Source organism: Scomber scombrus, chromosome 24 (genome assembly GCF_963691925.1).
Source record: "Scomber scombrus chromosome 24, fScoSco1.1, whole genome shotgun sequence".
Taxonomy (NCBI): domain Eukaryota; kingdom Metazoa; phylum Chordata; class Actinopteri; order Scombriformes; family Scombridae; genus Scomber; species Scomber scombrus.
The window spans coordinates 7,417,744-7,440,138 of record NC_084993.1 but is presented as its reverse complement, the minus strand read 5'-3'; the positions used below and the strand labels follow the sequence as shown (position 1 = coordinate 7,440,138).

At 39.1% G+C, this 22,395-nt stretch overlaps 3 protein-coding genes across 3 annotated transcripts; 1 reads left to right on the top strand and 2 right to left on the bottom strand.

Annotated features, from left to right (window-relative positions):
* The first annotated feature begins 187 nt into the window (after nucleotides 1-187).
* On the top strand, nucleotides 188-2,491 carry LOC133976543 (intermediate filament protein ON3-like). The gene is made up of 7 exons (XM_062414762.1): nucleotides 188-346; nucleotides 1,026-1,234; nucleotides 1,323-1,383; nucleotides 1,489-1,584; nucleotides 1,672-1,836; nucleotides 2,042-2,167; nucleotides 2,267-2,491. The coding sequence occupies exons 1-7, from the start codon at nucleotides 188-190 to the stop codon at nucleotides 2,489-2,491; spliced, it is 1,041 nt and encodes a 346-aa protein (XP_062270746.1).
* Nucleotides 2,492-5,936: 3,445 nt separating this feature from the next.
* Nucleotides 5,937-9,143, bottom strand: LOC133976563 (G-protein coupled bile acid receptor 1-like). The gene is made up of 2 exons (XM_062414784.1): nucleotides 9,076-9,143; nucleotides 5,937-7,044 (listed from the first exon to the last, which is right to left on the bottom strand). Exon 2 carries the CDS (start codon nucleotides 7,027-7,029, stop codon nucleotides 5,986-5,988), a length of 1,044 nt encoding a protein of 347 aa, XP_062270768.1. The 5' UTR covers nucleotides 7,030-7,044; nucleotides 9,076-9,143; the 3' UTR covers nucleotides 5,937-5,985.
* Nucleotides 9,144-14,860: 5,717 nt separating this feature from the next.
* Nucleotides 14,861-20,718, bottom strand: aamp (angio-associated, migratory cell protein). Its single transcript, XM_062414792.1, has 11 exons — nucleotides 20,628-20,718; nucleotides 20,152-20,292; nucleotides 19,939-20,058; nucleotides 18,998-19,137; nucleotides 18,507-18,651; nucleotides 18,259-18,342; nucleotides 17,627-17,742; nucleotides 17,355-17,449; nucleotides 16,814-16,904; nucleotides 16,259-16,413; nucleotides 14,861-15,622 (listed from the first exon to the last, which is right to left on the bottom strand). Exons 1-11 carry the CDS (start codon nucleotides 20,716-20,718, stop codon nucleotides 15,547-15,549), a joined length of 1,254 nt encoding a protein of 417 aa, XP_062270776.1. The 3' UTR covers nucleotides 14,861-15,546.
* Nucleotides 20,719-22,395: the final 1,677 nt, after the last annotated feature.

Below are 22,395 nucleotides of genomic sequence, written 5' to 3'. Positions count from 1 at the left end.
CTTGACTCTTTTGTTTTTCTCCCTGTAATTTTGTACTTTTCTTCTTTTGATTGGATGCCAGTAGAGTTTTGGGGAGGTGATGGTTGGTCCTCCTCACCTTAAAAGCAGGTGATGTGGCGCTCTGGAGGTACCTTCACCGCTCACCTGCCCAGCTTTGAGACTTCATCTCGCTGTTTAACGCTTCAGTATGTCTAAACCAGGAGGTTACAGCAGCCAGTCCTATGCCCCCGGCCGTTCAGGACCGGCCAAAAGCAAACCGATTGAAAAAATCGACTCCTCTGGCAAATCCAAGGAGAAGGACGACATGGTTGGACTCAATGACAAGTTCGTCAGGTTGATTGATAAGGTCTGTTCTTAAATTTACATCAAGATTAAATTGATAAATAACAAGCTAAATGTCTGTGTTATAATATTTCGGCTATATTAATTATAATTACTTTAAATTTGACTAATAAATCAGTTAAATCAAAAACAGAACGAATACAGGGTAAACTATTCTTTTTTATTTAGTTTGGTTGGCTATGCTATTATGTTATAAACATTCTTATTATTTTATGTAACTTGTCATCCTTGTGTATTCTTAACTTGACTTTTTATTTTTTATGTAACGGCTTCTGGGTTTTTTCAAAGCCAGAATAGGTCTTTATAGAGGATTAAGTCTTTGTAAACCCGTTTCTGATGCTGGAGTCTGGATTGATTCCAGCCTTAGTCTGTAGTAAAATGTGTGGCCTGAGGACATGAAGTGTCTCTATATGCAAACTTCAGTTAACGTAAATAGTGTTTGAAGTGAATGGAGGACGCCACCTTGTGCTCAAATTTGAGATCTCTAAATTCAAGCTTCAGTTCATTGTTGCTGAGTGGCAACAAAGAGAAAGACATCATGTAGTTAATATATTTGACAATAAACAACTTCTTGAGGCATCTAAGACTCATTTTAATATAATATAATATATTTTTTGCATAGTATTCAATCACTCTTCCACATGCATTTATGCTCCTGTCCATTTTCTCTCTTCCTGCCTCAGATGAAAATGCAGGAGGACGAGAACCAAAAGCTGGACACGAAGCTGAAGATCCTCAAGGAGCAGGAGGACTACGACGGGAAGGTCAACGACATTGTGAAACAGCTGGAGATGGAGCTGGAGCAGCAGATCGAGAACTTGCTGCGTGACCAAGAGAAGCTCAAGGCTGAGCTGCTCAAGAACCAGGAGGAAGTGTTGGACACCAAAAAGAAGTCAGCAGCTGATTTGATTGAATGGCTAATTTCTTCAAGAACCCAAGTGTATGTCAGCAAATTAATCTTTGTTGTTGTTTGTTTTCAGGTATGAGGATGAGATGAAAAAGAAGACTGATCTGGAGAATGAATTTGTTGTCACCAAAAAGGTAGGTTGATCAATTGTATTGTTTTGCAAGCAGTTTCTTCACATTATGCCATCTGGGCATCCTTTACTTATGCATGTACATGTGTGTTTAATGTGTGTGTAATAGGAGGTTGATGAAGGTCAGTTGGATTTAGTAGATCAGGCTCTGGAGCTGGAAGACCTGGCAGGGAAGCTGGACTTCCGCAGGGCTGGCTATGATGAGGTAATGATGAGATTTATTGTATTTTAAGTTCAATTTTTGTTTGTTTTTCCCACTTAACTCAGCTGTCCTCACGTCTCCCCCCCGCAGGAGATCAAAGAGATGCAGTCGCTCATCCAGAACGAGACAGTGGTGTTACGTGACAGCAGCAAACGGTCGCTGGACATGGACGAGATCATCGAGAATGTCAAGAAGCAGTATGCCAACATGGCCGCCCGTAGTAGGGAGGAAGCCGAGCTCTGGAACCAGAAAAAGGTGAGGAAGAGGAAGCTTACAAAAGAAAAAGACACCATGATTGATGATTTGAAATATTTTAGGCAGTGGATTAGCGGATTAGTTTTCATATTTGTTCACATCTGTGTATTATTAAACAGATCCTACAAGTTTTTCTGTTTCAAAGCTTCTAAGGTGCAAATGTTGGTAAAATGTATTTATGTTTTCTCCCATCGTCCCCCCTCAGATGGATGTCATGGTTACCAGAGCAGGACAACGTGAGCAGGAAGTTCGTGATGTAAAGAGGGACATCTCAGACTTGATTCGCCTTATCCAGAAGCTCAACGGGGACCTGGAGGCTCTCACAAGGAAGGTTCGGATCACACAGATACACACTCATAGATCTCAGGACCACCTCATTCATCCAACCAACCTCTCATCTAGACATCCTCTCTCTGTCTTTTCTCTGTAGGAGGAGACCCTGAAGAAGGAAATCGATGAATTGAGGACAGAGGGCGACGAGAACTTGGAGAAGTCCCGGGAGACCATTGCCCAGCTGGAGGAGGCCTTGAGGCGGGCTAAGCAGGACTTGGCTAAACAGATCCGTGAATACCAAGAGCTGATGAACCTCAAGTTGGGATTGGACATCGAGATCGCCACCTACCGCAAGCTGCTGGAGGGCGAAGAGCAGAGGTGAGAGAGGGGATGTGGGTGTAGATCTGGGGAGTGTGAGCATATCAGTATATAGTCATGTATAAATGCTTGAACTAACACCTGTTTCTGCTCCATCTCTGTTAAGAATGAACGACTTCATGCGCCAAGCAGGTGAGAACCATTTCTGAAATTGAACAATTCTTTGCTTGGTGGTGTGTTTTTCCTCCTCTTCTCTGCTGATTTTGAGCACATTTGAACTTAATGAAGACAAAATATTTGAATGACCTACAACAGGATATCCCAGAAAGAAATCTGGGATAAAGTTATGCAAATGTATACCCTGATGAACCTCCAATAAACCAGAATGCAATGCAGCTAATCAATGCCGACATGTTTCATGGCAAATGTATTGTACAAAACTTCCAAATAGCTAAGATCTTCACAGTTGGGATGTTGTTGAAAACAATTCTGGGAAATGTAGGAATGTAGATGTGTCGCACTAAAATCAAACCTCTCTTTCGCTCAGATATCTAAATGCAAACCAACCAATCCAAGTCATTACTTGCACGCAGACGTTCATCAGCCGTCAGAGAAACACCTGCCAGAGAGGCCACGAACCTCAGAACCCACTGTCGTCCTGGCAACCACCGTTATCCCGGAAACAACACATGTCTCGCCAATGCACCCCAGCTCCAAGAAACGTCTCCTGATCCGGGTGGAAGTGCAGGAAGGAAAAGTTGTGTCTGAAAGCTCTCATTACACTGATGATTAAAAGGCACTGTCCATCCCTCCTCTGGTTGTAGCATTAGAGTAAATCCACAAAATGTGAATAAAAAATAAGTTAAATTCCTCAGGTATCATCTTAAAACTTTTACTATGATAATAATAATCTTTGTTTGTGTGCTATCTGGTAGAGTGAGCAGTCTAACAATGGCTTCTTGGCAGGTTGAACGTTTTTCCTAGAATCCGTGCTTGAGGTTGGAGACACTTTGTTTATATCGAGCGGTGTTTTTAAAAAAGGTTTTCTTGTCTTTGTTTGCATTTGGAAAGACTTGTGGTGCTCTTGGTACCATCAGTGTTTTTTCCCCCAGCTGTCTTCAGGTAGTAGGAAGATGATTTTGTTTTTATGTGATACAGAAAACCACCCATTTAACTGTATAAAGGCAACCATAAAACAAGGAACTTGTGCAATCAAGCAGTTGTTTACTGGAGTGTTTCTGCTCTGCTTTTTTTTTTTTATAATGTCAGAACATGAACATACAGAGAGGTAATGTTTCCTTGTTTTTTTCTGTATTTCAGTGGTGCTATGTTCTGCATCTTTTTACAATATATATGGCAACAGTGAAATGTTTATTTGCAAGCCTGTACACTACCAAAACTGAATTGTTTTCTGTCTCTCATTTGCAACTGCACTGTTGTACCTCAAATAAAAGTAATCACAAGGCAATTAGAAGACATTCAAGTTTATGTATTTGCAATGGAACACATTCAATAAATATACATCAATGCCTGCCATAAATCTCGTACACATGTACATATAGACTGAACTCAAAGAAAGGAATAGTTTCACATCATATGAAACACAATTATACTCTTTACCGGAGAGTTAGATTGGATGAGCTCATGTCTTTGTGTTAAATATGTAGCTGTAGCCAGCAGCTGCTTAGCTTAGCTTAGCATAAAAACTGTTAGCCTGATTCTGTCCAAAAAAAAATATCAGTAGCCTAATAATACACAAAAAAAGAAAGTTTCAAAATGACAATTGCCTGTTTTAGAAGGAATTACATACCTTGCAGCTGCCCCTGACCAAGAAATAAGCCTAGTCTGAAAAAAGCTAATTATCATTTTTACACTTTTGTACAAATTAAAAAAAGAATATACAACAAATTAATAAACTTTAAAGAACATGGATTTTGTTTTGTTCATTGTTCTGTTTCCAAGTTTCCATTCTTTATAGCTAACTACCTGCTGGCTATTCATTTATCATCCAGACGTGAAAGGGGTGTGGTGGGCACAGTGTGTTTGTTAGATAAAAAGACAAGAGGCTAACTACTTGATTAAGATATGAGTCAGTCATTAGCAGGGGAGCTGGAGCCAGACAGTCTGATCATGTCTTAATTTTTCCTTTCTGGTTCTCCTCCATCTTCTACAATATTGAAATGTGGAAAACAAACTGGAACATGGTGTTAACAAGGCAATATATAGACAAAAGACGTACAGTCATTGTACCCTGTCCCCATGATGATGTCCCATCTCTCCTAATGTCCCGTAACAGTTCAGAGCTTGTTTGCTGTTTAATTTGATTAAAGTCTCCTTTTCCTCCTCAGCTCGCCTTCGCTCTTGTGGTCTCATTTCCACCCACGTATGTACTAACTGCACATTTAAAGCCACATTTTTTTTTTGATTGGGGGAAGCAAATAAGACGACATATATTCTGTGTTTATTTAAGGCTCAATTAAAAATCACATTTTCCATGAGAGCAGCAACACATTTTAGTCTCCAAATACAAGCATTTTGCAGCAGATGTCTCCCTTTAAACACAAGCACACTTTTACTGTATTTCATCTTCCTGTTACATTTTATCCAAATATGGCAAGATCTTTGTAGATTTTCATTTATTCAACAAGCATATTTCTTATTTTTCAGCAAGCATGTTTAAAGCTCATGTTTCCCCTGTGTGCTCCTACTGAAGCCTTAATCTCCCCCGTGTCTTGTAGATGTATTATGGACTGTGGTGCATCCCCCTCCCCTCTTCAACTTGCATACCAGTATATCATAAACACTGCTGGGGAAAGTAGGAGTAAACATTGCAGCCAGGGGGGTGACAGATGGGAGCAAATCTACAACTGGCTCAAACTGATGTCCAGAACCGGCAGCACAAAAAGAAATGAGGATATACTGTACATTTTTCCCTAGAGGATGAACCCTACTAATTTAAGCTATACCTAGACTTCAAATTTAGCAACATAATGAGGACGACATTTCCTTTTTTTTCATGAAATGTTTTGACAGCTATTGCATGGATGGCATGGATGAAATTTTGTTGAAATTACATGTGTAATATCTTTTGTAATCCCTCATCTTTTCATAGTCAAATAATCTGATTTATGATTAAATACTTGCAAAAGTAATGATAGTCCCATCAGCCTCATGCTGTACTTTATCTTTGTCTAAATAGCAAATGATAGAATACTAAGCACCACTGTATTTAAGTACAGTACTATTTGAGACAATGTTTGGTTCTAAAGTCCTGAAAACAGCCCAGCTCTACATATTTTAAATTAAGTCTGCAGATACAGTAAAATTGTCAAATAAATTATAAAAAAATATCATGGTAAACTGAGAGCTCTGTATAAAAAATATTTTTTTTAAACAGTGGGGTGGTGGTAAAACATTGATAAATAAATTGTGAGAGAAATCAATGCAAATGTTTTTGCAGTTGTAAACCAATCTTTCTTCATGGTGGCTCTATCTATAGGCTACTGAAATGCAGTTCATCCAGCTGCATTATTTCCTGCAGTTATCTTCAGATTCATCTTAGACCCCAACCTCATCTGATTCCTGCGTTCTTCTCCTCCTCCACCTGTCTCTGATTTTCTGCAAAAGTTTGTATGCAGGTTCTGTATACTGCTTGTTTGCGAGGCCGAGCACCAGTGGCACCACAGCCATGCTTCCGATACCGGTGCAAGAGAGCACGATGTGAGTGGTGGAGCTCCACTTGGTGTCAGTTATCAAGACCGCTATGCAGACGTGCATGTAAATGAGGTAGGGAACCCAGCAAGCGAGAAAGGTTAGAGACACGGCCACCAGGCAGCGAGTGTACCGCAGGTTCAGCCTCTGCTCTCGGTCTGAGGCCTGACTTCCCCGCTCCACCGATCGATGGAGACGGCAAATGTCCTTCAGTTGGCCACGGGTGATCCATAAAACGCGGCCAGTCATACCAGCGATGGTGAGAATCGCAGGTAAAACAAGTCCGTACACCTCTAGGTAGATGAAAGCATTGGGGAAGACTCGCCTGTATGAGCAGCAGGTGGTACCGTTTGTTGAACAGTTTGAGACTGGGATTAATTTTTGGCTACTTGCACAACAGCTGTTCCAATCTGGCCCTGTCCAGTTATTCCACCCAAAAGCAGGCAGCGATGCGTACAAGAGTGGTGGCGTCCACACCACAAGCAATGCTAAAGGAAAACTGCGATGCATCCACAAGTTATTGTAATGAAGGGGGTCAACAATGCAAATAAAGCGCTCATAGTGGACCATTACCAGGTTGAGAAGGAATGCCAGGAAGAGGAAGTTTGGGAAGATGTGAGCAACAAGGCAAGAACCAAAACTTAACTCCCTGTTCATACCCATCAGTGGTATGAAAGGAAGGGCCACACCCGTGCACAGATCAGCCACTAGCAGGCTGAGGAAGAAGTAGTTGGGTGTGTTGTGGAGCTGTCGGTTCCAGGCGATGCCCAAGATGATGACAAGGTTGGCCAGGATGATGGAGGTCGACAGCGGTATGGTGATGGCGTAGATTAGCTGCTCCCCTGAGAGCAGAGTGTGGGAGTCGTTGCAGTCCATCGTAGGTGACTTCATCCAGTTGTAATACAGCTACCAGAGAGGGAGAAAAATACCTAGTCAGTACCACAATGTGTATTTGTGTGAGTAATGGTTAGATTCATGAGAGCCACATGTACGCCATCAATTATTTTAGAAGATCTGTTTATTCAGCCTGCTGGTATGAGCCAAGCCACAGCTATGGGAAGCTCTTGAAAGCCAGTTTAGGAGCTACATTCAGTAAAATTCAACAACATTTAATCAAGTTTAAGCGATGTGACCCTCCAGAGCTCAAGAGTCAATTAAAGTCTTGTCATGCAACTGTTAGAGCAAACTACTAACTATTGTGGCTAAATAAAGAAAACGAAAGCTTCATTATCAGAATGAAGAGAGCATGATGCCAAGGAGAGTGTTAGGTTAAACCATAAAAGGAAGTTTTGCCACATTTCAGACAACTCTCTATGATGTGGCGATAAAGAATATTTAGGTTTTAGAAAACGGCATCTCAGGGGATGAGGAGGAAGTCAGTGTCCAGAAGTCAGTAGAAAAAAAAGAAGCGGGAAATGAAGGAAAATGCCAGAAACTTCAAGTAAGAGTAGACAGTGGTATACTTTTTACTATTTCAGTTTAGTAATACACATTGTCTGTGTCTGTTTATGTGCATTTTTTCTTGAAAAAGCAGACAGATCACATCGGATAAGATTGTTTAAAATAAAACCCTCCCTGGCAATAGTTCATGTGTTTGTTAATAAGCAACAAAAAAGAAGTATTTTCAAAAGTGATCATTTCCAAGGTAAAAATAAATATATTCATTAGCTTCAGTGCTTAAAAAACCAAGACAAATGCATCTGATTGACAAGAGCTGTGACACTGTTAACACAGTAGTTGGTTAACGCTTTGAGTAAAGGTGTGGACTGCCGTTCCACTTCAAGGTGTGATTATAAGTCTTTACAGCTTGCGCACTTTCCACCAAAAATGTAGCATTGCTTTTGATTTTTAAGAATCACACATGTTGTATATTACATGTGTGTAGTTTACAAAATTCTTTAAACAAAAACCGGGTTACTTTGACACAAACATAATCATTTCCTCTTCTTTTCTTGACCAAACTCTAAATTATGAATGATAAAGAATGTTAATTATGGCAATATTCACTTGTATTCTTCTGTATTTTCACTTTGAAATCTTTACGTATGAAAATAAAACAAATTTGTGAAACAACTTTGTTAGCTCACAGCCATGATAAGAGCACATATTAATGGCCGTGAAGCTGCAGTCATTAAATAATTAATCAGCTGGGAATCTGGAGTTACACCTCCCTTTGTATCTATTAGAAAGTGATATGTGTCCTAAAGATAATGTAACACTCTTATATGAAACACAGCAGTTTATTGTGAGGTGGCAAATGTTTGCAGATTCTCACAGTGAACGACAATAAACCAAACTTCTATATTACTCTTAGCTTTATGTCTATATGCGTTGTGATGTTCTTTATTATGACTGGGTTAATTCCCTGGTTATCTCAGTTTAGGTACATTGTAACATATATTTAGCCTAACCTTTTAAAGCAGGAGAAATGTCTGAAGCTGTGCAACAACTGTTTTAATGTTAAAAGTGAGCATTGTTTAAGATAATTACATTGAAAACATATATTGATGCATGCCAGTATTTACAATGTCAACATACATATAAAAAGCACAAATAGGCAAGCTCAGTCATGTGAGTTTTATGACATCAAAGTCCTGTTACGGCTACAGCAAATACTGTCTATAGAAGGTTAATACACCATGAAATTCTGTTTTCAACAATGCTTAATTAATTTTTTGCTTTCTCTCTAGTCGTGGATTTATTTGAAATTTAAGTTTCTTTCAAAATGTATTTTAAAACCATTTTCCCAGAGGTGTTTGTAAAAGGAGCCACAGTGTCTGGTGTAATGTGATATAAATAGTTCAAATAATTTGCAATCATGCAATCTATATCTATGTAATGTAGAAACTAATGTCACAAAGCATCAATAATACAATTAAAAACGTAATGATATCTTGCATAATATGAGCACAAAGAAATGGAACTAGTGAGAGTTACCTTCTGAGGAGGAACGGTCCACTTGTGTGTTGTTTACCAGCAGAAATTCAGTTAAAATACAGTTACTCATCACGCTCATGACAGCTGTGATCATGACATATCCACAAAGTGTCGTCCTCACCACAAACTTCTTGTGCTTTCATATCCTATCAGTCTACTCCACCACAACAGCCTTTTCAAGACCTTTACCACAGACGAGGGAGAGAGCAAATGCCGTAAGTGTGTTCCCCTCCCATACTTCAAAGGGGAAGTGCACACTAAAGGAGGAGGGGGAAAAACTTATATAGTATCTCTGTTTTTCTTTTTTTTTTCTTTTTCAGGGGAGTCGCTGGTAATGCAAAGGATAAGGCAGCAGTGTCCACTACCCCTTCACCTACTAATATTTTTTTTGCATTGTCCAGAACTGCAGTGCACGTCCATGAATAGAAGAAGATAGCTGTGATCACCGCAACCTGAAACTGATGAGAGCATTGCAGGTCAACATCAGGAAGCATGGCATGTGGTTTGGTTTCACACCTACTGTTGCTGTATGCCTCCCATGCTTCTACAGAACTTGTGCAACATGCATCATGATGTTTTTGATTTCCCACAACTAAAAGCTCAGTTAGAGAATCAAGGCATTTAAAGCCAAAAAGTATATTTTAACCATCCAATTTTCTCCTTTTTTGCACATTTACAATACATGAAAATGTGCCTAATACTGTGCAACATGCAGTAAAAAAAGTTCTCAAGCGACAAATTGTTGTATAGACATTACTATCTTTCAGTGGCGGTTCTAGCTTGAATAACGCCCTGGGCGAGACCCACCCTTCTTACACAAATGGGAAAACACACCAAAGAGAATCTAATTATTACACTATTGAACTTAGAACAGCAAACACACTGTTTAAATGGCACAAAGCCAACTAAAGCCTGACCCTTCTGGCCTTCCTTGAAAAAAATCATCAATGATGTCATCATATGAAATCTGCTCCCCTATTTCATGATTGATACTAAGACTAAACCAATTCACCTTGGAGGTGCACAGATTCATTTTATATTACCTATTTTTTTAGCCATTTCACAGAACCCAGAAAAATAAAAATGTGCATGAACTACAGGCCTGTATTTATAATATTATGAAAGAAATGTGCTTTATTTGGAAGAAAGTGGAGGTGTGACTGACTTTAGCCCACTAATTCCATTAGAGTATTGCTCTATTAAGTGGATCTCCCGTTCCCCCCTGCCCGTTCCAGTAGGGTGACCCAAAGGTGAACTGTCCCCCTCTCTCCTTCTCTCACAGCTTCTTGGCATGCGTCACCACCTCAGCAAGCGTGCACAACAGAGTAATAGATTGACTTGACGTGCAAATAATAGAAAACTGCTATAGAAAAGAGCTCGTGCCGCCCTCCATGAGTCATGACACCCTGGGCGCTTGCCCAATTTGCTCATATCAGGGACCGCAACTGCCATCTTTAAAAATGTGGACAGGAGTAGAAGTCAGACTTTCAGTGATCGTTGCCCTTTATATCCTGCAAACTTGAGTTTTCATGACTTCTGCATTTTAAGATTTAGTAAATATTGTTGTAGCACAAACTTGACAATAAAAGCACTTGAATCTTATGAAATGTAGGCCAATTTTAAGGTGGGGATGAACTGAGAGATGCATTTTGAAATTCTAAGAAAATGGGTTGCATTCGGTCAACGTGCCAATACAGTTTGGGTTTCCTGCCATATACCTTGTCAACAGGAAATTAGAAAAACACAAGACACAATATAGAAACTAAAAAAGGTGCAGCAAGATTTGCAATATCTACTCTCTGAAAAGCGAATCCTTATTTGGGTTGTTAGGCGGGTGTTGAAATAGACAGCTCTCACTTCCAGTGGTTATGGTTCAAAGCGTAGCTGCTATCTTTGGCCCACAGAAAGTGAAAGAGAAAGGATATTCAAAAACATCAGTTGAAGTGATGTCTACTGTGGGAATAATTCAACATTTTGGGGAAAGAAAATCATATTTTCTATTCTTCTCTCTGTTCTTTTGAGGAGTTAGATGATATAGTCAGTAAGTTAGTTAGCAATAAAGTTAGCATAGCATAATGATTTGAAACAAAAAATTCAGAACAACATATCAGCTTCATGAAAGTGAACTATTAATCATGTTCTTCTTTGTTTAAGCTGACATAAACATACAACTAAAAACAGAGTTGTGGTTTTATGTGGATTTATGTGCCAACGCTAACTATTTCCAGTTAATAATAACATTTTGGTGTAGTGATTACCTCCTTGTGACAGCTCAATACTTCACTCTCAAGAAAGCAAATATGCATATTTTCTAAAATGTCTTGTGATTTAGGATTAAAACTTTTCATCTTGTACTGCGTTGTGACTGTCAGCCATACTCTAAGTAGGTTAAAGCAAATGCAAGGATGTATTTGTTCCTTTTATTTGCCCCAGGGGCAGAGATAAATATATACATACTACAGTGTGTACGTCTGAATTCATAACAGCTGTCACATCCGTCTCATATTTAAACACAGCTTTGGATGGAAAGGCCGCTGTTGACCTGCTCTGTTAGCCAAACACGGAAGACTCCTTCACTGATAGTTTGAAGCAGAGCTGGTGCTGGTAGAGATGGACGAGCTCCAGTAAGATAATGGTTTTAAACATAACGTTCCTGAGCCTGGATGCGTCTGGGAAGACACTACGCAGGGAGGACAAGCTGGACATGAAACCACAACATCTTCACATTACAAAGGAGGAGATGGAGCATCTTGGCTTTCCTGGAACACCAGGCCGACACAACAATAAATCAATGATATCATCATGATTTTTTTTTAAATACACAATCGAAAAATAGAATGTAATATGATTAATTAAAGGTGCATGAAGTCATCTCAACTGGCTATTAGATCAAAGCTTTGTTGCTAGAGGGATACCACTTTTCTTTCTCAATGGAAGAGACTAGAAGAGTGAAAAGTGTGTTTTAAAGCCACAATTGTCCCTATAAATAAAATGTATCTTATCTATCTTATTTAATTCAACCCATCTTAGCAACATGTATATATCTTTTTTTTGTTTTCTAATCAATTATTGTCCTGATCTCTGCAAATGTTGAACAAAAGTGTTTTTTTTCTGGCTCACTTTTTATAAAACAGATGTATTTTTAATGGGTTTGTCATTTGCCTCCTCTTCCTCCACACATATTTACCTTGGCACCGGCACCTGTTTCTGTACTCAGCCAATTTGTTCAGCATCTGTTGCCTGCAGACAATATGAGCTGCAATTTAATAGATGAGGCGTTTGGGCCCCCGTCGAGGTTGATCCCTTTAAAGGTGATAATCCTTCTGGTCACTCTGTCTTCACACAGGCTGACCTTTGAGGCCAAACACACACCACAATGACAGATGAGGAAAATATCCTGCTGCCACTGAACACAACACTTCACAGGTGCAACACGTGCTTGGGCATATTTAGAATATGAACGTGAATCTAAAAATGCAATCAAACTAAACAATGCCTTTAAAAGTACACAAACATGTTGCATGGAAGTGTTTTACTGCCTGCTTATGTGGATGAATTATGTGTGTACACAAGACATACAATGACTGCAAGAGCTGAGAATACAGGTACAAGGAAGAAGCACTTGTGCACAGGATACTGATTGACGGTTGTTTTTCCTCGAAGTGAAGGACAGACGAACGGAAAGGAGGGAGCAGAATACGCAGGAAAACAATATAGGTTAAGAGGCAGACCAGACTTTGGCCCTGAAACAAGACTTTTTGAGTGGTTTGCAAATAAATACAGAGATAGCGCTCCATTAGCTCACGTAGTAAGGTGTATATAGTATAGATGGTGAAGTGGGGTAAAGAGGAGCTGGGAGGAGTGATGTTCGGATGCCATATATTATACTGAATCACAGGCAGTTTCCTTTCTGTTCAGATGTTTTGGCCAAGTCTGGTCTTTATCAGGGTCTGGGTAACCGATCATAGCTCTGACTCCCCTCTTCATCTCATAACTACTTACACAAGTGATTGCAAAGCTGTGAGTCAGTGCTGAGCTGTTTTTCCATGAGAAACAATCCCATAAAGTGCAATAATCATTCAACAGGATCCTTGCGTGTACGCACAGATGTATACGTTAGCAAATAAATCACATGCATATACACAAATATGAACATACATCCTCCTTCTGGCACTCTGGCCTGTATTTAAATATTGACGTAGCAACAAGAGGCGCAGTGCCTGGTGAACTTCCTGATTATGGGAAATATGGGTCAAGGCAGTTGCTATAGAAAGTGTAATTGTTTGACAACGTTACATATAGACTGAGGTGACTGTGATAGGTATAAATCTGACTCTTCTCACGCTAAAGATTTTGGTTTGGGGTTAGGGGTTAGGGGTTAGGGGTTAGGGTTTGGTATATATATAGAAAAATAGATATATACATGTGTAAATACACTTTTGGAGGGCTGGTCCTTTTATCAATGGTTTAATGGACATGCCATCTTGTTACTAATCCCTGTATTTATTGCACATTGTCTCTCAAACTTATATGTAAACTGACAATAGGTATTAAAGGGATATCACACAGGTTAAAAAACTGATTACATTCATAGATAATACTGTTCTTGAAATAATTAAAATGGGATGTAAAAGACATATAAAGCTTTAATAATTTTTCTTTGACATTCCATTAATACAATTAATTATAGCTAAATTTATTTTACTCTTCTGTCTTTTAATAGCTCACTTTATTTCCCAACTGCGTATTTTTCCTTTATTCGTTCATGAATGTCTGGTCTCAGCACACATGTAATAATTTATCTAAATATTACATTTTAAGTGCATTTTGTCCACATTGGGCCTCCGTACTCTGCTGTCAGGCGCCTTGGCCAAGAAAAATACCCACATTTAATGTTTTAGACATTGTTTATATGTATGTGTATGGCTGTGAAACTCAATACCATCAAAAAGAAAAAAATGTAGTTAAAAACATCACCATAGAATAAATGTTTCTGTCTGGCAGCAAAGCAGAGCAGAAGACAGACTGAACTATCGTTTTCCTAAAGTGATCAAGTTAAAATATGTTTCTGGTTGGTGGCCCAAGGGTGGCTTCTGTTCCACATGACAGGAAGACAGAAAGCTTATATACAACATGCGTATATAAGATAAATCCGTTTGGCTTACTACCAAAAGAAGACGTATATTTGCCACTGTAGAGAGCAGACAGAAGGATATATGACTTTATCTGATTTATCTTGTAATAAAGGCACCTTGGGCTAAAGATGAACACATCCATTATATTAATATAAAACTAAATTAGATGTTAAAATGTTTGTGGTTTCAGGACGATGACATCAGAAAATTATTCTGGCTTCTTCCACTTACAGTCCTCACTTTCACAATCATAGTTTTCCTACCTTTAATCATATCTACACTGCATTTTTGGGAAGATCTACTTCATTAAGGTTCCCGTCATCTGCAGAGTAGACTGACTCAACATACCTCTTTACTCACATCTGATAACAATGGATCTAAATCCATCTACAGTACAAAACAAGCCAAGAGATCACTTTAAATTCAGATGTTAATGTAGGTTGTAGGCCTTCCACGTCACCATGACCTACAAAACTAATCATTTCCAATGTGTCCTTATATGACCTCGTTGCTTCATAATGCATCTGTGTCTTATCAGATGTGATAACTTAAGTGATGTGAACACTGGCAAAAAATAAATGAAACCATAAACAACCCTCTCAGATGCAGATGAAGTTTAACAGTTTGAAAAGGAAGGAATAACAGATGACTCAGAATTCATGTTTTTTTTAATGATTACCAAGAAGAAAGTATATTATTTATCATATTGTATTTACATCAAAATTGTGGCGAGATAACGCAGATATCTGTCTGAGAGCTGGAAGACCACACACACACCCTCGGGGGAGAAATTCTGCCAACAAAATCTCTAATTAAGGAAAAAATATTATCTAGACCAAAGGAAATCCCCTTTTTGATGACTGTTATCTGTAAAACTTAGCAGAAGAGAGAACATCAAAACGGATGTCAAACACAGGATGCTACGATGCATCACTCTTTGAATTTCACTTTGTTTAGTCTCACAGATTCTCGCATATGAGTGTACTTAGAGTTAAGTCATGAGGAACAGTTTGTTTTAGAGGATAGGTTTGAAATTTTGGCGTAGACAAAAAAGATCTGGATTGGTCATTCAAATCAGATCAAAACCTTTCTCAGCTACTTAACTTGTGATTAAATAAGCTTATGTGTCTGCCCATTGAGCTACAAAAAGCACAGCTGAGGCCTGTCAGATAAGATGGAAACACCACGCAACATGTTAAAATCCTGAGGAGAAGGAAAAACACTCTTTCTGCTGTCAGAGAACAAAAAGTCTGATCAGCAAATGTCTCTGCTTGATTTCCTGAAATGTTTCCTCTCCGTCTCCTTTTCTTGCAGCTCTCTCTCCCTCTCTCTCTTTTTACCGATCGGGTCTTTGGAGGCAGAAGACTTTCGACTGGTTGTCTCCTGAGGCCGTTACTACGAGAGTTGCTTCCCTGTGAGAGAAATGAAGACAAGGACAGTCAGGCTGAGATCAAGAGAGACAACAAGCTGAGGGGTAGGTAAAAAATGCAGTATCGGTACAATATAGTAAATTTACATTTCAGAAAATTGTGAAAAATACATAATCTCATGTGGCTTTAATGACTAAAATTACATTCACTAATGCTGCACCTGAAAATATTTACACTATCAATTAACCTATCAATCATTTGGAGTAAAAAAAAAAAAGTTTTTAGGTTTTGAGCAACAGTCCAAAACTTAACAAAACCATATTAAAAATAACATTAATAAAATCATATATTTGTCATTATAAATGACTTCAGTGGTTAAAAGATTATCCTTCAGTCAGTTTATTAGCAGGTGGAAGACCAAAGGAGGCAGCCTCATGCTGGTTACCACCGTAAGCACACTTCATGTATTTCCATAGAGATTTGAGATGTAGAAATGAATGAATGCTATTATATGAATTGCAGTTTTTATTTTCAAATAAAGCAACAAAAACCCAGAATACTGTAGTTTTGAGTCATTCAAGTTCTTGTGTGATACCCAAACTTCTGTAAAGCAAAGCATCAGTGGGTGGAGTGTGTTGAATGATACAACACTTTCTCTATCTAGTGGCAGAGTTGCACCTGTTGATGGTGAAGTCGAGGATCTCTGCGTTGTGGCCGTGGTACTCTGATACCATGTTGCCGGTGCGAGCGTCCCACAGGCGCAGCACTCCGTCTAAACTGCAGGTGGACACCACAGAAGAAGACTCTTCCCACTGCAGGTGAACAATGCCCGCCTGGAGGAACACAGGGAAGAACAGCGGGTTAATAAACAGACTCTGGCAGCCAGCCTGAATGTCTTCATCTTCTTCTTCTTCTTAGGCGACAACTGCTATCATTGTATTACTGTAACACACTGACAATAATAATTTAAATATATTCCTTAATTGGAATTTCTCCTTCAGGTGTCACCTCATCCATCTGTTGAGGCATTATCTGCAAATCAACAACTGGACCTCACAGATGGCACTAATGTGGTTGCTAGGAGACTTGTAGACTAGGAAACATCTGCCAAGCCTCTACACAAGTTAAGACAAGTGAGAATGCATGTATGGAAACTTTCCTGTGCTTTAAACAAACGTGGAACTAAATATATAACACACACAAACAGAGACGCTCTCTCTGCACTCTGGTTACCTCGTGTTGGCACCTGTGCCTCAGGCTCTGCGTGGAGATATCATATATAGCCAGAGTCCCGTCCAGGTAAGCTACAGCTACGAGAGGCAGGCTGCGAAAGACAAGAGAGAGATGACACAAGTTCAGGAGCTGAAGCAGAGCTGCGACACTCTGAAAAGGTAAAATGTTCCTGTAAAATTCTCTTTATCATGGATCTGCCCTCGGGCACTTCTATGAAATTAAGTTCTGTGTTGACTCCCATTATCATTTTAATTAATCTGAAGTGCCTCAGAACCTAATTGCATATTTTGTCTGATTAAACTTTCAAAGGCATTCAACTGTCAATCATATAGGCTGAAAAAAGCAGCAAGTCCTCAAATTTAAGAACAAGCAAACATTTTAAGCTCAAAGTGACTGTTCCATCCTTTGCTATTTAAGTGTAGAAAGGTAAAAAATCACATAGCACTACTTTAAAATGAATGCAGTTCAACACATGCATTGACGTGGTTAGAATGCATTAAACTATTATATGAACTAAAAACTAAATGTAACTCTCACTCACATGTTGCAGAATCCCACAGACTCAACAGAGTTGGTTTCTTCATTGTCTTTCGATCCTTTGGCTATGTCTCCCTCCACAGAGAAAGCTCCGACCACCTTCACACACACAACAACCCCCCCCCCCCAAAAAAAACAATTAGAATCGGCTGAAAAACACTTAACTCCTACAAAGAATACAAAACCAGCAGGATATGGTTTACGAGTCATGTGACCATCACCACACAGACTTGTTTTCCCCTTGTGTATCTGCTGTTGCGTTGTCATGGCACCCACCTTGCCCGTGGCTGGGTTGATGAGCTTGGCCCAGCCGTCCACTGACCCTGTCAGCACCAGAGAGCCGTCCTTGTTGCATGCGAGGCAGGTGAGTGCCCCCTGGTGTCCATCCTGACCTGCAGTAATGTTAAATGAATTCATGCAGAGCAGAAACTTTACATTGCAACTCTCGTTACCAAAAACAGAGTTAGTTGGCTGGGAACATTAGATTCCACTGTGTATTTTTGTTGCTGTTGGCTGTTTTATTGGGTTGTAACTCTTCATTTGATTTATGTCTGATACTTTAATAGTTTCCCCTTACTGCCTCTGATTTACTGTTGTTGTCTCTTTGTATACAAATTTGTGAGTGAAGCTCTATTCTATGAAGCTGCTGTTTATATTCCTTTTATGTCAAACCTAAACTAAAATTAGCTCATTACTCACTGACTTCTTAGCTCTGCTATGTCTTCTCGCTAAGTGGAAGAATGACTTTCCCATTGTGGTTGGAGCAGCTGAATAGCATCAGATGTTTTCAAGTGAATCACTCCAACACGCACTAATCTTCAAGGTAGAAAATCTCCTTGTTGTTCTTACTGTAATTTCTACAGAAACCCCCCGAAATTGTAAGGTAATCTGAGAAACGCCACACTCACCTTTGATGACGTGGCAGGCGTTTCCCTGCTTCAAATCCCACACACGCACGGTCCCATCATCGTAACCCACCACAGCCCGCTTACCTGGAGATAGGGGATGAAAAATACACATTAAAGTGAAATTAATTAACAATAAGTTATCGCTTTCTTTCTACATCTGTTTTAAAATGTGTCTCAACTTTAAAAGTTAATGATTATGAATATTCTAAAGCATCTGACAGATCTCCTCTTCTTTTAGTCTCTCTTACCATCGGGAAGGACTTTGCCGCGGGTGGCCTGGCACGCAGAGCCCTGGAAGGTTTTACAGTCTCCTGAGGGGATCTTCCACATCCACACGTTGCCGTCGTCTGTTCCCGCCAGCAGCACCGGAGCACACGGGTGCCACTCCAACCACTGCGGAGGAAGCCGGGCAGACGACCACCGATTTATTATTTCCCCTCTGCCATCCACTGCAGTTTACACAGTTTGTAACTTTTACCGAGCAAGCCCTTATTGAGTGATTATGGGTTGTGTGCCTTGCTAAAGGGTGACTCAGCAGCAGCGGTTAAGAAAGGAGTCTGATCACTCGCTTCCCCCCCACGGGACCACTAATTCTCAGCCTCTCTTATTTCCTCATAAATTCCTCCAGGCCCAATAAAAAAGACTTCACACAAGTGCTTACAGATGCAGAAACTGTAAACATAACAACATAATGCACGCTTTACATAAAATACACATTCTCTTCAGCTGAAACCTTTACCTCCAGATCTCCCACTTCGAAGGACCAGATCTCCTCTTTGGTCTCGACTTTCCAAACCTTAATCATGCCGCTCATGTCGCCCGAGGCCACCATGGAGGAGTCGTGGCTGAACACGGCGCACGTCACAGAGTCTTTGTGGCCTGGGGAGGCAAAAAGTAGACTGGAGATGAATTCACTTCCACAATGATGATTTCAGTTTGTGATATCATGTGTATTAATGTGCTCAAAGCTACAGGGAAACACCAGGAGATGTTTTTTGTTGCTAGATTTCTGTTTGTTATGTTGCTATGTTCCTGCTCCTCAATGTGAAAGGGACAAGAATGTAAACAAAAGGTAACATGGGCTTACTTGCTTGTTCATTGGAGTTTATCAGTAAAGAATACAGTTGTTGGTGGTGTTTTGTTGTGACTACTAAGGAAAATGAATCTATCAGAGCAGGTTTTCTTAGAGAGAAGAAATTTTAAAATATAATCTATAAACTGAATTTAAACCGACCAATTTTGATCATTTTTATCTTTTTTTTCACGTTTTGGCCATCTGTTTACACTAAGTTTGCATTTCTGACACCCAAATTAGAGCATTTTCAAAGAGGAATCCATAAACGAGGCATGGTGTATTGGTGTAGATGAGAAAAAGTGAGCTTTTAGGCTATGTAGCAGAAGAGTAAAGACACATTTCCGATTAATAGGGAGGTGTTATGTTCCATTCACAACCAAAAGAGAAAAATAATGCAGGAGCTGTGTGCCTCACTGTTGACCAGACATTTAAGCTGTGATGTAGGTTTCTTATTTCCATAAAAAAACAGGACGGTGAACATGAAATTTGAACCTTTTTCCTTTTGTTTTAGTATTTTGGTGCAGATATAGACCTCAACACCAGCAAGGGGTTAATTTTTACTTATAAAGAACATCTCAACAACCCTGCTTTTAATTAACACTCACCTGTGCACTCAAACAGCACCTCTCCGTCGCTCACCCTCCAAACGTACGCCTTATCGTCCTCTCCTCCCGTTATCGCCAGGCTGTTTGTGGCGGGGTCCAAATTCACACAAAACACAGAGCCTGCACATACAAGCAAAAAAAACAACAAACTAAACTTTAACAGACTCAAATGTGTCTGATACTAACATCACAAACACAGAAGCAGGATGCTACCTGTGTGTTTGGAGAAGGTGAGCTCGCTGTCATCTTGCTCTTCGTCCGCTTCCATCTCATCCTCCGTCTCCCAGCCTTCATCATCATCTGCCATTCCGGGCTCTTCGAAGTCGACATCCTCCAAGTCATCGGCCAAATCATCTGTAAGTGGAAGAGAGCAATTAAAAATATGAACTTCTTTATAGAAAAGTTAAAAAATAGGTTCACAATTTTTTAAATGTGTCTTAAAACAACCATCAGGTGCATTATTAAGGGATTTTTTAATAGTCAGGATGAACAAGAGGAAGGATTTACAGCAAGAAAAACATGTGTCAGTGAGCATTTGGACATCTGACTGTGTTGATACACTTAAAAAACTGAAATCATCCTTTAAATATGTTGAGGCTTATTGATGGTGTGCAGACCTGCTGCCAGAAATAGTGTACAAAAACAAGTAGTAGCAGTGTGATCTGATGGTTAACACGTTTTCTACTCACCAGGACCAGGCTCTGTGTCGTCCAGGTCGATAACTTCAATAATCTCCTCATCTCCGTGGATGTCAATGGCATTTCCCTCTGTGTTATCCATACGAGCAAAACTACCTAAAAAAGTAGCGTTAATTAATTACTTTTAGTTACACACAGACTCGTAAAGTTATTAAAAGCTACACTTTCGTCGACAAACGTTATGTGAATTTTAAGATAAGCAGCACTTAAAAATGTCAAAATAACCGAGTCCCCATGTTTTTCTTCACATGTTTCGGCGACTAGAAAGACAGGCGCATGAAGATGACGACACATAAAAACCATTAGTGTTGTTCACTTATTTGTCCACTAGATGGCGACGTTTGTAAAGAATGAAAAGTAGAGAGGTGAGTTAAAAAAAACTATCAACATTGTTGTTAAAAAAAACAATGATAATAACAGTTATAATAATAATACATTTATTCTAGGTACTCTATTACGCTTTAAATAGAAGAAAAAAGACAACATGTATCTAAAGTACTCTAAGACTGCTTCTTAAATAATGATAATAACGTTACAACTTCTCCTACCGTCAGTGTTGGAAGCTAACTAAGTTACATTTACTCCAGGACATTGTTGTACATAACAACAATTTTGAGGTACTTGTACTTCACTTGAGTCTTTACATTTGACGTTACTTTATATTTCTACTCCACTACATTTATGTGTCAGCTTTAGTTACTTTTCAGATACACATTTTTGACACAATAAGTACTTTAAGCTGATAATACTTGTGTACTTTTACTTAAGTAGGATTTTTCATGCAGTACTTATATTTGTAATGTATTTTTATATTGCTGTATTGTAACTTTTACTTAAGTAATAATACATTTATTCATAAAGGTGCTTTTCTAGGTACTCTATTCCACTATACACAAAAGGCATTTACTCAAATACTGTATTCAGTTCTGAGGTACTTGTACTTTACTTGAGTATTTCCATTTGATGCTACTTTATACTTCCACTGCAATTCATTTCAGAGGGAAATATTATACTTTCTACTCCACTACATTTATTTGACAGCTTTAGCTACTTCCAGTGGTTTCCAACCTGTTTGTCTTTTGACGTCTTACAAAAAGAAGTTTGTATTCTGGGTCACATTTCAGATGTCTGGGAGTCGATTTCTCACATGGTTTCATTTCAATAAATGTTCAAATAATCCAATATTTCACCAAAAATCAAAGATTAGGGAAAACTCCAAAAAGTAAAGACAGATTTGCGTATCAGAACTTTTTTTCTTCTTTCCTCTCCCATTAATCATCTCATGACCCCTCAGATTTATTAGGTGACCCTTCGAATTGGCCCAACCCTTACATGGGGATCCAGTAGAACTAAACTAGCTCCATCTCCAGCAGCTACAGAAGTAACATGCTGCTCTAACACTGATGCTTCACTATTAATAATCTAATGATGTCAGATGTAATAATATATCAGTCAGAGGGACCAAACCACTACTTTTACTTGTGTTTTTACATTGCTGTATTGTTACTTTTACTTAAGTGAAGGATCTGAATACTTCTTCCACCACTGACTACAACTATATCACAAGATGTTCAAGTAACACAATAAAATAAATTGAGATGTTATCGCCATAATCTGCCAATTTGCCAACAGATATTTACTTGATACGTTCGACTTTGTTTGACATGAGGTCAAAGTGACAAGTATCATTACATATTATAAATAAATACAGACAACTGTCCACATCTTCACATTCACTTAAATGAGAAAGTGTGTCCCA

Bases quoted from the DNA above. Each gene is read 5' to 3' on its own strand.
- LOC133976543 (XM_062414762.1), top strand. From the start codon at position 188: ATGTCTAAACCAGGAGGTTACAGCAGCCAGTCCTATGCCCCCGGCCGT. The intron at 1,384-1,488 runs GTAGGTTGATCA...TGTGTGTAATAG, and splicing joins AATTTGTTGTCACCAAAAAG to GAGGTTGATGAAGGTCAGTT. The intron at 1,837-2,041 runs GTGAGGAAGAGG...GTCCCCCCTCAG, and splicing joins AGCTCTGGAACCAGAAAAAG to ATGGATGTCATGGTTACCAG.
- aamp (XM_062414792.1), bottom strand. From the start codon at position 20,718: ATGGATAACACAGAGGGAAATGCCATTGACATCCACGGAGATGAGGAG. The intron at 19,138-19,938 runs GTGAGTGTTAAT...TTGCCTCCCCAG, and splicing joins GGTGCTGTTTGAGTGCACAG to GCCACAAAGACTCTGTGACG. The intron at 16,905-17,354 runs GTGAGTGAGAGT...TGTCTTTCGCAG, and splicing joins TCTGTGGGATTCTGCAACAT to CCTGCCTCTCGTAGCTGTAG.
- LOC133976563 (XM_062414784.1), bottom strand. From the start codon at position 7,029: ATGAAGTCACCTACGATGGACTGCAACGACTCCCACACTCTGCTCTCA.